Source organism: Telopea speciosissima, chromosome 1, assembly GCF_018873765.1.
Source record: "Telopea speciosissima isolate NSW1024214 ecotype Mountain lineage chromosome 1, Tspe_v1, whole genome shotgun sequence".
Lineage (NCBI taxonomy): Eukaryota > Viridiplantae > Streptophyta > Magnoliopsida > Proteales > Proteaceae > Telopea > Telopea speciosissima.
In genome coordinates, this window is record NC_057916.1 from 64,532,050 (window position 1) to 64,546,923 (window position 14,874).

At 39.1% G+C, this 14,874-nt stretch overlaps 1 protein-coding gene across 1 annotated transcript; it reads left to right on the forward strand.

Moving 5' to 3' along the window:
• The first annotated feature begins 524 nt into the window (after positions 1-524).
• Positions 525-3,782, forward strand: LOC122652916 (terpene synthase 10-like). The gene is made up of 7 exons (XM_043846804.1): positions 525-797; positions 1,208-1,475; positions 1,578-1,956; positions 2,191-2,409; positions 2,545-2,683; positions 2,950-3,201; positions 3,450-3,782. Exons 1-7 carry the CDS (start codon positions 525-527, stop codon positions 3,759-3,761), a joined length of 1,842 nt encoding a protein of 613 aa, XP_043702739.1. The 3' UTR covers positions 3,762-3,782.
• Positions 3,783-14,874: the final 11,092 nt, after the last annotated feature.

The window sequence follows — 14,874 nt, forward strand, 5'->3', positions numbered from 1 at the left end:
CCCGTACTGAAAACTGCTTCCCCAAGAAGGATTAATGTATATTAAAAAATAAAACATTCATCATGACTACGTATACATAATGCCGATCCACTTTTCAGCGAGCCCTCACCCAGTGAGTAACCATTGAGACATCCAATGGTGAAAATTTTTTATCTTCAATTCACTGCCCACTCCAATTTCCTCTACTTTCTGTTCAGGCAGTGGATAGGGTGATCATTTTTGCTCCTATGTGAGAAATTGTAGGAATTGAAACGGACAGTGAATTGGAGGGGATAATGATTCTCCAATAGCTGGCTCGACTTCTGGCACGCGTTAAGCCCCCATGCAGGAGAGGAGCCGAAACCAGACAAAATACACATATGTCGGTTTGAATCAAAGTGCCATCGTGTCAAGAAAGATTAATTTATTATAAAAAGTAAAAATTAAAATAAACATTCACCATTACTATAAATAGACAATGCACTTATGTTGGTTTTGCATCAAAGTGTTGGACAAGGAAGAAAGAGTTGCTGGTTTGCATCAAAATGGCCATGGCTCTTCATCTCCAGAACATCCTATCCACCCCTTCCTACTACTCCAAAGCAGCTGGCTTCATCCATCATAGAATTAAACTCCCACAAAGGCCTCTCATCACACATCATCAATGCATGATTTCATCAAAAAACATCAAATGCATTGCAGCAACAACAACAAGCACTCATTCCTTTGAGGCAACAACTGTTCATAGGCGATCCGCAAACTACCAGCCCAGCATCTGGGATTTCGATTTTTTGCAATCCTTAAACAGTGATTACAAGGTAATTATTACATTAATTAGCCATTTCTTCTTTTGTCGTGTCCAAGGTGTGGACACTGCGCCTAGACACAGCTGGGCGTGAAATGATCACCCAACCCCCACCATGGTGCCTGAAATTTCTATCTTGGAATGAGGGTTGGGCAGTCATTCTTGGATCCGGCTGCTCTCCACTGAGTGGAGAGTCCAATGAGATTTTTGACGGCTGGACTGTGTGTGTCGCACGCATCCCAGCGGCTGATTGGACGTGTGTTGAGATGTGTGCAGCACAGCCCAGCCGTCAGATACCTCATTGAGCTCTCCACTCAATGAAGAGGAGCCCAATCCATCATTCCTCGCTCAGCTGTGTTAGTATGGAAAACTTTCCCTTTGATTCTTTCCCATACTTTATTTGATAATAAAATTATTCTACAGGGGGAGATCTACAAGAGCAAAACCAAGAAATTGGAAGAGGAAGTAAGGGGTAGGCTTGATGATGTAGGTATGGGGCAGTTAAGTCTGTTGGAGCTGATTGATGACATAGAGAGACTTGGGTTAGGGTACCTCTTTGAAGAGGAGATCAAGAAAGCCCTGGACACCATAGTTTGCATGGAAGATGTGCAAACCAGAACAAGGGAGAGTCTCCACGCTACAGCTCTTAAATTTAGGCTCCTTAGACAACATGGGTATGAGGTGAACCAAGGTAAGAGTCTACCCAAAAGAATGAAAATATAACCTAATTCTCTCTCTCTCTCTCTCTCTCACTCTCTCTAACATAAATCAACTTGAAATTGTGGATTAATAGGTATGTTCAACCACTTGAAAGACAAGACAGGCAATTTCAAGGCTAAATATGTAGAGGATGCAAAGGGAATACTAAGTTTGTATGAAGCTTCTCACCTTGCTATAGAAGGTGAAAGCATGTTGGAGGAGGCCAAGCACTTTACAATGAAAGCTCTAAAGGAGATTATAAAGGGTAATAATATGGAACCAAATCTAGCAAAACAAGTGAATCATGCCTTGGAGCTTCCCCTTCACTGGAGGTTAACAAAGTTAGAGGCTAGGTGGTATATTGATGTCTATGAGAAAAAGGAGAACTCAGTTCCTGCTTTAATCCAACTAGCTAAGTTGGATTTCAACATTGTCCAAGCAATACATCAGGAAGATTTAGCTGATGTATCAAGGTATGTCCTATATATTATCGTAGCTAGCTTGCACTCTAAGTCTGCGTTTGGGATGTATTCTAGGTTGATTTCGCATTCTTGGATGAGAAAAATAGTTGTTTTTATCGTTCGAGAATGTGTAATTGACCTAGAATGCATTCCAAAAATATATACCAAGCACAGTTTAAAATTTGAGGAAAACAAACCGAAGCAATTCTCCCAATTAATCATTCTTGTTTTTCCTGTTCTTTTTAGGTGGTGGGAGAATTTGGGCCTTGGAGACCAGTTGAGTTTTGTAAGAGATAGTCTGGTTCCATGCTTTTTATGGTCAGTGGGTTATCACCCTGACCCTCAATTTAGTAAATTTAGGATAGATCAGGCTAAGGTTAACTTGTTAATAACGACGGTCGATGATGTTTATGATGTCTACGGTACCTTGGAAGAACTTGAACTTTTTACTGATGCTGTGGAGAGGTTTGTTTGTTTGTTTGGTGATTCTATTCTTTCTTCATAAATTAGACTATTTAATTGTTTACATTATCTTTTATATATGATCTCTACTATCTAATCACCTCATTAATTTATTCATAATTTAATGTTATTTTTCAGATGGGATATTAAGGCAATCGAACAACTTCCAGACTATATGAAGATATGCTTCTTCGCTGTCTTCAACACTGTTAATGAAATGGCTTATTTTCACCTCAAGGAACATGGAATTGACACCATACCTTTCCTAAAGAAAGCGGTATATGTCAATAAACCTTCTTCATTAATCCTATTATTATCTTTTTTTTTTTTTAAACCCGAATAATAATATCTGAGAGAGACCCGGGCTGACCCCTAAAATTTTATTAAAAAAATATAAAAAGAAATACAAAGGGGGACATAACCCCCACTTTACCCCAAACTTGAAAGCACTTGAGCTCACTTAAAATAGATTATAACCACTCAAACCTGAAAGACTAGATTTGTCCTCTGGCCACTAAATACTTGAAATTGTTAATATTCCAGTGGACCGATCTATGCAAAACATACTTAGTAGAGGCTAAGTGGTATTACAACGGTCATAAAACAACACTTGAGGAGTACCTAAACAATGCAGTGGTTTCAGTATCAAGCTATGTCATACTCTATCATTGCTTTGTCTCATTGCCACAAATTATTCGAAAGGAGGCGTTAGATTGCATATCACAAGATGATTTGAGTCTCTTACGTAGCTCATCCTTGATAGTTCGACTTGCCGACGATCTTGCTACTTCAGTGGTACGTACAGATGTAAGCCTATGATTCATTATTTTCCTCATGATAGTGTATGGGTTGACCCACGTGGTAGATACTAGATACAAACTATGTCGTGCGAAATGACTGCCGTGCTTTCTTTCAAGGATTTTCATTTCGCATGACCTTGTGTCTAGGCTTCCGTACACGATGAGGCAACATTTTTTTTTTTATCCATATATTAAATGATCGAAATGTAGACTGATATATAAATATAATTTTTCAATATGTAGGACGAATTAGAGAGAGGTGATACACTGAAATCAATCCAATCATACATGTATGAAACGGGTGTTTCTGAGGATGTGGCTCGTGAACATATAAGGCATATGATTGATGACACATGGAAGAAGATGAATAAGGATATATTCAATAATGATTCTCTTTGTCTGTCCCCACTTTTTATCAAGACCGTTGCAAATTTTACTCGAATGGCACAATGCATATATGAACATGGAGATGGCCATGGTAATGTTGATGATGAGACCAAGAAACGAGTCAAATCATTGTTGTTTGAACCTATTCCATTGTTGACAGACGCTTAACTAAATGTTCTTCTCTTCAAGTTCCCTTCTTCTCTAAGCTTGTATGAAAATTTGCAAGTTGCAAAGAATTTGATTGCACATTGTAGAGAGGAGTATCATATATCCTCCATCTATTGTACTCTTTAAGTGGTTCTTATAAATATCCTGATTTTTCTTGTTTATTTTGATGGATGATAAATTTCTTGATATTTTTGTGCTAATTGTACATTTATATTTGTAAGTAAATAATGAATCCCATGGATACAGTTCGGGTCTAATCTGAACTGATATTGGAATACATCGGAATAGATCAAGAATCAAGCTTTTGATTAACTTGCACCACCAATACGAACAATCGTTTACAATCTCTAGATGACTTGCAAGGTTTCTCCATAGAGAACTTCACACTTCAAATCCTTGTGAAAAAAATACAAAGACTTGGAGAGCAAGTGTGAGAGGAGAGACTTAGACTCAAGCTGTTAGGGCCTTAAGCTTTACAGAGTGTATTTATAATCACACCCAAGCCCACCTCCACCCCCACTCCCCCCTCCTCCCTCCTCCCTCCCCCCTCCTCTTTTAGAGTCACAGACAGAGTGTGAAAGAGAGGAGTCGGTCACTTAAGTGACCAATCCTCTCTCTCTCTCTCGCTCTTTCTCAAGGGTTGCATGCAGCTGCCCTGGCTAGGCACCCCGAACCGGGTCCAAAACCTGGTTCCTATTAACAATATTAAAAATAGTATTGCACCACCAGCTGGCAGCTAACCTCCGATCCCAATCCACCATGCAACTCTCCACACGCCATCTTCCTTGCATCTCCCCACCCTCCTGTTTCCCTCCCCTCCCCTCCCCAACCTACCCCACCCCACCCCACCCCACCCCACCCCGCTCGACTCCACTAGTACGAGTGGGTTGGGATACCATTCCAACAACATCTTCAAAAGACCAAAACCAAATCAAGAAACCCAGATAAAATAAATCAAACAAACACGGCATGGATAAAATTTAGAAAATGTACCCAAAACAAAATCTAGATGCCATAGTAAAATGTGTACAATCTCAAGACAGAGAAAATTAATAAAGTTTTAGAGTGGAGAAATCACTTGGAACTGTCGGTTGGAAAGACTGATCATTTGCAAGAAAACACATTTCGTTTCATAAAGCAAGCACTCCATTTCTAGAATATTGTCTGGTGGAGTAATAAAATAAGATAAGACGATGAGAGATTGAGAGAGATTGAGAGAGATAGAGAGAGAAAGGAAGAAGACAATCGATTTAACGTGGTTCAGTTATTGGATTAACCTAGCTACGCCCACGATCGATCAAGGATATTTGTCTATATTATATAAGGATAATGAGTGAATCTTTAAAAGGAGTGATTTCAGTAATTGAGGAACTACCTAGATTGCTGTCATTAACGGGATTCTTATCACAGATTCACAATCCATTTGATTAATGGGATTCTTATGACAATCCCTTTGATTTAGCTTGCTATTATTAGCGGGATTCTTATCACGATCCCTTTGATTTAGCTTGGTCTCTTCCTTCATCGCATTGTCAAGCTCTTGTCTACTAGACGATGACTGGGCAAGAATGTTATCGCTAACACGCCCTCGAAAACTCAAGGGAGGTGCTATCACCTTGAGGTTGCCTATGAGCATTTTGAACTGATGAGTGGACAAGGCCTTCGTAAAGATGTCTGCCAGTTGATCTTTGGTAGATATAAATTTAACCGTCAAATGACCCTTGGCTACCTTATCCCGAACAAAATGAAAATCTATTTCAACATGCTTTGTCCGTCCATAGAAGACAGGATTGGCGGTAAGGTAGGTGACCCCAATATTGTCACACCATAGAATAGGGGCTGCCGGAAGATAAATACAGAGTTCTTTTAAGAGAGACTGAATACATGTAAACTCAGCAGCTGTGTTTGCTAGGGCATGATATTCGGACTCAGTACTAGAGCGGGCGACCATGGCCTGTTTGCGAGAGTTCCAAACGACCAAGTTTTGGCCGAGAAAAATTGCAAAACCCACTTGAGACTTGTGATCATCATGACAGCCAGCCCAGTTAGCATCTGTAGACACCTCATTTTGTCTTTTCCCCCAGAGGTTTACCATGACGATGATGAGTACCCTCCAAGGCCTAGAGCCATTGTATCAATGGATGTAGCGTCAGTATGCATTGCTCGAATCCGTCTACCGATCATCAATTCTCCTTTCCAGAGTCCCAACCAGAGCCTCCAAGCCCTCCAAGAACCCTAGACCCAGACCCAGACCCCTTGGAACATGCTTGGCCTTGCATAGACCCTGACCCAATTAGCCCAAGCCTTCCCTGTCAACACTCAAAGACCCTGAGTCGACACCGACCCCACCTTTCATTGACATCGACATATCCCATCTGACTGTCTAACAGAGCCTTTCTACTGTCTAACTTACCTCGACATTCAGAATTTAAACTTTGACAACCAAGCCATTTTCCTCGATGTTGAGTGCTATTCATTGACAGCTACTCGATGTCGACTCGGCCCCATTTCATTGTCGATTCTGTGCGAATCCGAGAAGCCCAAACTTGTCATTTATAACTCCGATCTCGATTCCTTTCGCGTCCCAACTCATATTTGGTAATTTGGATCTAAATCTTAGTTCACTTAGGCCCCAAGAAACTTTACCTAAGGCAAGAAAATACATGCCCACACCCTATTGGTCATAACCTTGACATTACACCCAGCGTCGATGCAAAGACACCAACTTTCGACGATCTGGATCTAACCCAGCATCCCTACACGAATTTGGGAGTGCACACACCCCTCTACATCTATAAATACAGCCCCTCTCATGTTGAGGAGGGTCGTTGGATTTTTTTATGCTAGTTTAGTGCTTGCATGCTCTAAATTTAGCTCTCCATTCAAGTGCCTTGAGTCTCTAGACTTTGGCCCCCTACTTAGCCTTAGTCTATTGCCTCTTCCACCTCTTGTGTGCTACAATCCAACTTGAAATTTCAAGATCAAGGCTTAGAAACATCAATCCAGTGATCTCAGTGCTTAGATAATGAAGTGACGCTTACAAAGAGATAAGAGAAGCACCCTTACGAGCGACGAAACATGCTTTACATACGAATCTCCTGAGTCATGAAGGGAAACCTCCATATTCTTGATTGATTGTCTTCTAATTAGGTCAGTGGCATTTTATTTTCAACTTTGGTTAAATTTTTTTGTTTTTGTTATTGTCATTTATTTTGCATCTCCCAAGGAGTGTGATCCCATCTCTCTCACTCTCCACATTGCAGTCTTCATCATCCAATCCATAACAATATAAAATTTATTCTTATTTTTTAATAATAAAAAAAAACATGACTCAGCTTAACCAGGTTTAATCAGGCCGAGTCACCAAGTTTCCTAAAAGGCGAGTCGAGTTAGAAGACCTGATTTTCCAACTATGGCCATTATATGAAAAGAATGATTAATATATTATTAAAAACAAGCATTAATCATTATTCATGACTAGACAAAGTACTTTTGGTGATTTGCATAAAAGTGGCAATCATGACAAGAAGGATTAATATATAATATACAATACATAGATTGATTGTAATTTGCCTTGATTGAATGGATGATGGATTACAGAACATATAGTGTGACTAATTTACAAGAATAGCACAATCTATGAATAGTATATACGATTGGTTCTTATCAAGAGATGAGGTGGAGGATAGAGCCAAATATTGGATTCCCTCCAATATTGGGTTCCCAAGTTTAGGAGGGAATCCAATATTTGGTCAATAGTATATATGAAAAAAAGAAAACAAGTATTCATCATGACTATGTACTAGGGGTGTAAGTTTGGCCCTGTCGACTCGAGTCTGTCCTGAGCTGGATTTTTCAACCCTAAGGGCGGGTTAGGGTTGAAATTTTCAGGCCCTGAGTCAGGGTCGGGCTGGGCTAGGGTTGAGGCCTCGGGTTAGCCTAGCCTAGCCTGGCCCTGTGTTAGGTTATGTTTTACAATTTATTGTTTACATTTTGCAATTTTTTTAATGTCTAATTATCTATTGGTTTCATACTCAACAGTCAATTGAGTATGAAACAAACCAATACCCAATCACAGGTGTCTCATTTTTTTAATGCATAGGGCGACGTAAATGGCAAAAATGTAGGGCATGTCGGGGCCAACCAAGCCCTGGAAAAATCGGTCAAAGGGCCAACTGACCCTTAACAAAAATTAGGGTCAATCGGGGCCAACCCAAATGACTTGGCCCGATCGGGTCAATCAGGGTTGGACTGGTCAAGGTGAGCTCGCGAGGATTGGGCCAGGCTAGGATGTCTCGGCCCGACCTAGGGCCGGGTTAGGCTAGGGTTTTAAAAACCTGGCCCAACCAGGCCTGTTTCACCCTACTATATATAGATAATTAATGCAAATCAGGCTCATCTCTCTACCGTGTCCCTACCCGGTAGGGATGTAAGCGGATCGGATTCGGCTCGAATACGGATCGGATGCGATCGGATCTGGATACTCCCGACCGAATACAAATACCTCTAAATGGATTTAGATGCTGATCGAATTCGGATCTTCAACTATCCGTTTACATCTCTACCTTGTGTAACCCAGACCTCCTCCCCCTAGCGATATAATTCACTCTCAATCCATCTCTTAGATCATGATTATCTTTTCTTCATATTCTAGAACCTTCTGAATCTTCAAAAACACTCAAGATCATTATTTACTTAATTTTTTATTATCAAGTATCGGATTTCTTTTTGGATGGATTTTTATCGGAGTATTTGGATTTTTTTTCGAATATCTCTAAACGAATACGGATGCTGATCATATTCGGATTTTTGATTATTCATTTACATCCCTACCGTCCAATGAGTGTCTAGTGAGACATCCAATGACTGGACTGCTAAAAGTACAGGAGGATGTGTATCTACATGGGGCCTAGCATGCATGCCTCAATGGACACTCCCTGAGTATTGGGCTCGCAGTAGAAGAGCCGAATAAAATGCACTTATTTTGGTGGGCTAAGACCCCAAAATATAATAAGTAATTCTCCCGAAAACCGAGAACCGAGTCACTTGAAAGGGACCACATGGTGAGCCTCCACGATCGAAAGACCCCAAAATATAATAAGTAATTTTTATTTTTTTTGGTTGAAAAATATAATAAGTAATTTACCAATAAAACAACTAATAAGTAACAAACTAACAACTCTCTTTCTAGTGGGCCTTTTATCCATAGCGACGTATGATTAAAATATAATTTGATGAATCATCAATGGTTCACGTGAATTGAATGACTGAGATATTTAAAAAAAAAAGGACACGGAACATCAAAGGTATATATCAATACAAAACACATGTATTTTATATAAAAGGGAAATGAGGTCATTTTAGGAGAATTTTTTCCTAAAAGTAAGAAAACATTTTCATTTTCATGTGTCGGTTGCATGTGTCTGTAAGTGTACATGTGCATGTACATGCATTCATATACGTGTGCTCATGCATGTGCATGTTTGTGTTTGTTCATGTGTATGTATGTGTGTGTACATTATATGTTTGTCAAAATAATTAACTATTTTGAGTCATGTTAGTGATGTAAACAAATTTTACCATCAAGATAGATAGACAGACCAAGAATTATATTAACCATCTATAAAATTTCATGATCTATAATATTTCATGATCAAATACTCACCCAATGAATTCTTATATATATTTTTAATATGTAAGACGAATTAGAGAGAGGTGATGCACTGAAATCAATCCAATGTTTCTGAGGATGTGGCTGGTACGTGAAGATACAAGCCATATGATTGATGAGTAATGGAAGAAGATGAATAAGGATATATTCAATAATGATTTTTTTTTGTTTATTTTGGTGGATGATAAGTTTCATGACATTTTTGTACTAAGTACACATTTGTATTTGTAAGTAAATAATGAATCCCATGGATACAGTTCGGGTCTAACTTGAACTAATATGGGAACACAGTGAAATAGATCAAGAATCAAGCTTTTGATTAACTAACACCACCAACACGAACAATCTTTAGCAATCTCTTGATGTCTTGCAAGGTTTCTTCACAAAGAACTTCACACTTCAAATCCTTGTGAAAAGATGAAATCTCATAAAGAATACAAACACTTGGAGAGCAAGTGTGAGAGGAGAAAATTAGACTCAACTTGTTAGGGCCTTAACGTTTAGGGGGTGTATAATCACACCCAAGCCCCCCCCCCCCCTCCCTTTTTAGAGTCACAATCAAAGTGTGAAAGAGAAGAGTCAGTCACTCCGATCTTCTCTTGCGGGTTGCATGTGGCTGCCCTGGGTGGGCACCACTTACCGGGTCCAAAACCTGGTTCCTATTAACAATATTGAAAATATTAATGATCGACATCACTCTCTTGCTTGATTGCTTGATGAAGAATGGGAGACTAATGTTGAACCAATCTTCTAATGCTCAGTCCATGTTTACCAAAAAACAAAGAGCAAATTACATGCACCCTTTGGTGTTTGAAACAATAACAAAACACCTCCCTTAATTTCACCTTTACATATAACCCCCTGACGGCTCATGATGTTAGTGAGCCGTTAGTTTTTAAAGTAAAAAGACCATTTTACCCTTTTAATCTAGTGGTCTTAAAACAAATTCAACAATGACGGGAATATCCCTGTTTCAACGTTCGCCTAAAACAGAAAAATCAGAAAACACAAGTGTTATTTTCAGCCGCCGATTCCGGCTTCTCCTAATGTTATTGGGCTTCCATGATTTTGGAGAACGACACCGTGACTCCGGCGAACTTGATGCCGGTGTCCGATCGTCATTCTAATGCCCATAGAAAACCCTTAATCTGATTGAAACCCTAATAAACCCCTTTTTTTAATGGTCGGGGTGTTTGAGGATTTTTGGCTATAACACAATTGTGGGCTGGGTTGAGATATTAGGGGAGTTTGAGGCTCTGGATTGATTGTATTGCAGAGAAGTCGGTCTCGACTTACCAGAGGCCGATCTTCTTTGATTCTGTTTGGGTTTAATTATTATTAGGTCTTTGATTAGGAGAAAACTAGAGTCGTTTTTGGATTAGCGATGGGGAAGTCTACAAGGCAGAAGGAAAATCTGGTGGTGCAAATGTGAAGAAATCTGGTGAAACATAAGCCATAAAAATTCTCCATTTATGTTTTTTGTTTTTTTAGAACAAATGATCGTGGGGTTGCTCATTAATGGCAGCAGCACCGGGGATGATAAAGATACTTCGTAGTTCACCGGAGAAGAAAGGAATAGGGTTTGGGCTATGGTTAAGTTCTATAAGGGTAAAATTATCCATGGCAAATATTGAAGAATAATATAGCCATTTTCAAATGTTTAACTACACCTAGCGGTTTAAAGTTAACGGTAAAGGCTTATTGGTAAACCTCCAAATCATCCGGGGGGTACACGTAAAAACTGAAACTAGGGGGTGTTTTGTTATTGTTTCAAACATCAGGGGTACATGTAATTTACTCAAAAAAAATAATAAAATCTCACTCCCACAACATTGTTCAGAAATGTTCTATGAGTACTACAGATTTTGACCCCATAACAAAAGGTTTGAGACCCATTTGGAAAAACAATTTACTTGAAAGGGACGCTTTTAATGATCAAATACTCACCCATTTACATCAATACATCTGTATATTTTCTTAGTTGTCCATTTCGGTTGTAGAAAAACAAGAATCTAAAAATGACGCTAAAGTAATGAAAATCACAGACAAAGAATCACACAATGCACATAAGGAATTACATGGTTACAATGCACGTAAATTGTCTATTTCCACGGTGAAATAAGACCTGCATCACTCTCAATGGACAATAGGGTTATAATCATTTATAGTCACACTACTATCAGATTGCATACAAAGAAATAAGGGTGTCAAAACCTAGCCTGAACTGTTAAGAACAATTGAAACCAACTAAAAAAACCCGAGACCGAATCGAACCGATCCTTATTGGATTGGTTTTGGACTGGGTATGACGGGACCAATTGAAAATCGGATCGATCGGACCGACCGATAACAAATTGAAAACCGACAGAATGAAACCAATAAGAAAATAATGAGTATAAGGTTATGAATCATTGAATTGATTTCAATATTAATGAGCAAATTTATGGTTGTAAGGTAAATTGTTACAAATCAATGAGTATGAGGTTATGAAAATAGGGAAATTGATTTGTAACAATGTTTGTTCCATTGATCTCCTTTTTAAGTGTGGGGCTAATGAAATATTTTATGTAGTTGAAAAGAGAAAGAGAAGAAAATAGGCACAAGCCAAATTCAACTTATTTAAAAAAACCCGGTATTGAACCGAATCCAAACCGATATCAACCCATTATCATAAACTGAAATCGACACGAAACCAAACCGTACCAAAATCGAAACCGAGCCAAAACCGAAAATTTGTTATGTATGTCCATACACTGCTGATTAATAAACTCCATAATCCACAAAATTTTGCCCCACCCTAACTCCCTGCTTTTTACACTACTAACCTCCTCCAATCCTATTTTAAAACCCACACATTCTGTTTCTATCATTTCTAAAGTCAACTCACATCTGACTTTTGATCAAACTAGTTCCCATTCTTACAATAAACCGGCTTGACTCTGATTCACAAGCTATTCCTAGTTTCCTACCACATTACAACCCGGTTGGCTACAACCTAACCCTCCCTTCTTTCCTTCTAACCCTTGCCGAAATACATTCTAAATGTTCTGGTGGTACTTTAACACCACCAGACATTTCCCACTTTCTCTACTCTCTACTACCTAATCTGTCTGGTGTTTCCAGTACCTCTAATGAACATATGGGATGTCAAGGTATCTCTTCTCTTTCAAACGATAAGCCTATGGATGTATCAGAAGAGGTTGCCAACTAGGTGGATGTTGCACAAGAGGCTATTGTGCCCCGTGATACTAGTAAGCACGCTTGAACAGAAGTTGATGAGTTGTGTTCTGCTAATGATGATATGCAAGAAGCTTGTTTCGAAGTTTCTTCCCCCGTGGGTGCTGTTGTTCAGCCCCATAGACAACAATGAAGTTCTTTAGTTGGAACTGTCAAGGTTTGGGGAGACCCTAGCGTTACTGTTCGAATGCTGACTGAACTCTCTCACTCTAATAATGTTGATATGATTTTCCTAATGAAAACTAAGTGTGGTTTACCAAGACTGCAATGCCTTTTTAGCCGTTTTGGAATGGACAGGGTGTTTAGTGTTGATGTTGATGGCTCTTCTGGTGGTCTTGCCCTGTTTTGGAAACATTATATTAAGGTGAATTTGGATTATGTATCAAACAAAATTTTAGATGACATTATTTGTTGGGTAATAGATCAAAAGCAGGCAATTATCCAAAGTTGGGGGTGGAGTAGTATTTTGTTGGGTAAAGATGTTCTGCTTGATGGTTTGGGGTGGAGTATTGGAAGGACTTATTCCATAGATCCATGACATGATAAATGGATTAATCCAATAAATGGTGGAATGAAGTCCGGTTTGTCTAAAACTTTGAATCCAGGTAAATCTTGCTTGGCTGACTTTATTGACCTAAAAACTATGCTATGGAAACAAGACTTATTGGATTTCTATTTTTTTCCCCGATGATATTGATCGTAATTTAATGATCAATCTCCGCTTGTACCCTACTAATTATAAGCAAGTATGGATGGTTTCTCGAAATGGGGTTTATTCTGTTAAGAGTGCATATCATATGTTATCCAATATGAAGGATGATTGGGATCAGCTACGAGCTACTACTTCCACTTCCTTGGCGACTAGTAGGGTCTCTAATGATGTTTGGCAGATTGTATGGAAATGCAAGTCTCTCCCTAAGATTCAGTGATTTATGTGGCGAAGTTGTAAATCTGGTCTTGATGTAGGGGTGGCTCTTCAGCACCGAAAATTTGCTATATATCGTTGTTTTGGTAGCAGTTTTGGTTTCTCTCAATCAGCCTTGGACGTTGATCATCTTTCTTCTTTTATTAGAATGTGGAAATCTTTCTATGTTCTAGGGAAAGATTATGGTCAGCGAATGTCCCTTGCTTTTTTCTTTCTTTGGCATATATGGTTGGCTAGGTGTGACATGGTTTTTGGTTGGCGGAGGTGCACACCAAAAGAGGTTATTCGTTTTGCTACTTGCAAATTTGAAGATTTTCAAGGTGCTACTCAATTTGATCAAAGGGCAGCAGTTTCAACGACTCAAATGGTGTCTGATCGTGTTTGGGAATGCCCACCGGTTGGGAAGATTAAAGTTAATTGTGATGCAAACTTACTCATTTCCAAAGGCAGAAGTGGTTTGGGATTTGTTTTTCGGAATCATCTTGAATTGCCATTACGAACGGTTTCTATTCTAGTGATGTTTAACAATATCATGGTTGGTGAAGCATTGGCTATCCGAGCTGCAATACTGGAGGTTGTTGTTAAGAAAACAATGCCCAGAAGTGGCGATTTGCAAAAGAAAACGACAAATGAGAAAACACACAACGCATAACACAAAGGATTTACGTGGTTCACCCCCAAAATGGGAAGCTACGTCCACAACCGAGCAATAAAACATATTTCACTATCTTTGAAATGTTACAAAACTTCTCATACAACTCTCCCGGATAAAAGAATAATATATAGAGAAGCCCTAACCCAAAAAATGTAGAATTGCCCCTAGAACCCAAAAAAGACCAACTAGTTTGAGTCGGATCAAAACTAAACATATGTCAAAATATATATCATTTCAAGATCTCGACGAGCCCAACATAATTCACAACCCTTGGTAGTGATGTACGCCCCTTTTAGGCCATCCGAGGTCGTTTCGAGACCGAAACGACCCTCCAAAGATCCACTAAACTACTTTTTGGATCAAAATTGGGCTTCACCAATAACAGGTGTTACATATGGTTAAATTGATCTGTTGGTGGAATCTCTTACAAAAAATAAAAGATCTGTTGGTGGAATCTGATCATATGGGTGTTGTTAATTTTCTACAACATGGTAGCGGATTGATTACAATAGAGGTGATGCCTATTCTGGAAGATATTCTGTTATTATCTTCTACTTTCGTATCTTGTTCTTTTGCTTATGTTCCAAGGGAGAGATAAACAGCCTTGTTGACTCCCTGGCAAGGA

Bases quoted from the DNA above. Each gene is read 5' to 3' on its own strand.
- LOC122652916 (XM_043846804.1), top strand. From the start codon at position 525: ATGGCCATGGCTCTTCATCTCCAGAACATCCTATCCACCCCTTCCTAC. The intron at 1,957-2,190 runs GTATGTCCTATA...TGTTCTTTTTAG, and splicing joins GATTTAGCTGATGTATCAAG to GTGGTGGGAGAATTTGGGCC. The intron at 2,684-2,949 runs GTATATGTCAAT...TTAATATTCCAG, and splicing joins TACCTTTCCTAAAGAAAGCG to TGGACCGATCTATGCAAAAC.